Here is a 3,181-nt window from a genome sequence, read left to right on the forward strand (position 1 = left end):
TGCACATATTATATTTCATCGCTTCATTCTTCAGATATAATAAATAACCAGGTAGTTTCTTTAACTTGCTAGGCAACGTAACACGATTTTCAGAGTAAAATAAAGTTTTTTATTTTAAAAAGTAAGTGTATTGACTTTTTTCAATCCCCACTCCAAACCAACCCAACAAGTTCCAACCGCCATATTCTGTCCTCATTCCTTTTTCGTGCGTGGCAACGAACACACCTTCGCAAAAATGCCGAAGCCTAAGCGTAGTACCCGCGAAAAAATCGAAAGATATAAAAGGAAACTTTATGATTTAGAAGTTAAAAGTGACGATAACAAACGTCGTAAACGTCAAGTTAGATCTTCAAGTGAGTCGGATGTCAGTGAACACGGTAAGACTCACAATTTATTTTCATAATGAAAGTGCAGTAATATTTATTATCTACCCTCTATTAAATTGAATAGTGTCGCGGATAACTGCGAGTTATCTGTGACGGTCGGGATCGACTGCGAGTCGATTTCGATTATAAAATAGTGCACATATGTGCTATACACTCATACATTCAGTATTGTTGTCACGGTTAACTGCGAGTTAACTGTGACGAGATCAACTGCGAGTTGATTTCGATTAATGTATTATACAAATACGTGCAATCTGTAATAGATATACACGTTCACCACGGTATTGTCTGCGAGACAATATTTGTTGGTGCTAATAATAACCTTATTAGGTTCTAACAATGTTTTGCTTATCTTTTTAGGTGAAAATCACCTACAAAACCTAGACCAAGAGCTAGATGTTGAAAATATTGATTACGATCCTGGCGTACATGAAGAAGGGGCTCCTCCAGAGGAAGCGCCCGTCCCGGCTGCGCCCGCCATACCGGCCGCACCAGCTGAACAGGCCGCGCCGATACTGGATCAAGTTGACGCTCCCGCGCAGCCCGCGCCTCCTGCCACTGATGCCACGGAGCCGCCTCTGGACCCCACGCTACTTGCAGCGCTTGGCGAATCCACCTCCGATACGCCTGAATACGGAACAAGCGTTCACGATAGTCTTGCTAATTTATGGCTACCTATTCTGAAGAAAGGTTTGGCAAAAGAAAATAAGGACACACTCCTTAAGGAATATTTAATTCCTAATCATTGTAAATTATTACAAGCGCCAAAGCTTAACGCCGAGATATCGGCCGCTGTAACAGAGGTGGTACGCGGACGTGACAAAAAATATGTCGCCGTCCAACAACAACTCGGTCAAGGTATAGCAGCTGTAAGTCGGGCCATGGATGGGTCAAACAGATCACTGTGTTATGTCTTTCCTGTAGACATACACAAGAGTTAAGGGCTATAAAGGTTAATTTTCTTATTTAACCCTTATCCACGTGAAAAGGTCCTCCTTTTATTTAGAGAACTATGATAAAATCATTGCTTACATGCCCACAAGCTGTTAACTATTGCCCACAGGAGAGAAAACTAGCGTGTTCGCGCGAACAGTACATTTTTCTCTCCTGTGGGCAATAGTTAACAGCTTGTGGGCATGTAAGCAATGATTTTATCATAGTTCTCTAAATAAAAGGAGGACCTTTTCACGTGGATAAGGGTTAAATAAGAAAATTAACCTTTATAGCCCTTAACTCTTGTGTATGTCTACAGGAAAGACATAACACAGTGATCTGTTTGACCCGGATGTCCTTTTAAAGACCGAAAACAAACTTGAAGCCCTCAAATATTTGAGTGACGGATGCCGTATACTCTCTGATGCGCATAATTTCTTTACAAAAGACCGAATAAAGTTAATTACGCCAAGCTTAGAGAAAATTTTTCTTCACGTAATTCAAGACGCCGAACGGGATGAATCGCTATTTGGCAATACTTTATCTGAAAAGATTAAAGCTAGTAAGGCTATCGAGCGTCAAGGTCAACAAATCAAAAAGACTGTCAGTGCACCAAAGCCTGGCACTTCTAATTCGACGAACACTCGGGCCTTCACAACACAGGGAAACTGGTCCGGTCCTCCCCGTTATTCGTCGAACAGGGGGGGGCGAGGACGGTATCGCAGGACGAATCCGACGCGTCGCTCGTACATCAACAGACCTGCCCCGACGCGGCACCCAGCGCCGACCAAGTCGCAAGCGCCAGCACAACAATAGCCCAGGTACATGCTGGTCGATTAGCACATTTTTACAGTTGTTGGTCTAAGATCACAAATAACCCTACAGTTTTATCCTGGATAAAACACGGATTAGAAATACAGTTGTGCAAGGCTGTGCATCAGCCTTTGGTACCTAAAAATGTATTGACGCCAGAAGATACAAAAGAAATGAGTACAGCAATTAATAAATTAATTAGCTTAGGAGCCATCAAAAAATACGATCATAGAAATGATCAATATATTTCTAGTACCTTTTTAGTACCAAAGCCTAATGGCAGTAGCCGTTTTATATTGAACTTGAAATCATTCAATAAATTTGTGACAAAGTCCCATTTTAAAATGGAGGACTATCGAACTGCCGCTAAGCTTATACCACAGAATGGCTTTTTAGCCACTATCGATTTAAAAGAGGCATATTTACTTATACCTGTTCGTGAAGTAGATCGAAAGTACCTCCGTTTCCAATTTGTACCCCATGGCTCAAATGAAATTGAAATATACGAATTTATGGCCATGCCTTATGGGTTGTCCGTAGCACCCAAGGTGTTCACAAAGATTATGAAGGAGGTTGTAACACATCTAAGAAAACAGGGATTAAAATCTGTTGTTTACTTAGACATTTGTTGTATAGGTGATAGTTATGACGAGTGTTTAAATAACGTAAACGCTACAATTAACTTATTAGAAACTTTGGGTTTCATAATTAATAATGACAAAAGTGTATTACAACCTTCACAATCTTGTAAATTTCTCGGATTCATTTTTGATTCACGAAATTTGACTATAGGTTTACCCCATGAAAAACGGGAAAAGATTTACCGTTTAGTAACTAAATTCATGAAGCTACCCCGATGTACCATCCGAGAGTATGCTCAGTTGATTGGTGTTCTCATCTCCGCTTGCCCTGCCACCAATTATGGTTGGTTGTATACAAAATTATTAGAAAGGCATAAATTCCTAAGTCTCAAAAAACATGACGATAATTACGAGGCCAAAATAAATCTTCCAGAGGTTATCCTGGATGATTTATGTTGGTGGAAGGAT

General features: G+C 40.5%; 1 protein-coding gene across 1 annotated transcript; it reads left to right on the forward strand.

The window, feature by feature from the left end:
• The first annotated feature begins 235 nt into the window (after positions 1 to 235).
• On the forward strand, positions 236 to 2,135 carry LOC134801333 (uncharacterized). The gene is made up of 3 exons (XM_063773874.1): positions 236 to 377; positions 747 to 1,267; positions 1,668 to 2,135. Exons 1-3 carry the CDS (start codon positions 236 to 238, stop codon positions 2,133 to 2,135), a joined length of 1,131 nt encoding a protein of 376 aa, XP_063629944.1.
• Positions 2,136 to 3,181: the final 1,046 nt, after the last annotated feature.

Source organism: Cydia splendana, chromosome 21, assembly GCF_910591565.1.
Source record: "Cydia splendana chromosome 21, ilCydSple1.2, whole genome shotgun sequence".
Taxonomy (NCBI): domain Eukaryota; kingdom Metazoa; phylum Arthropoda; class Insecta; order Lepidoptera; family Tortricidae; genus Cydia; species Cydia splendana.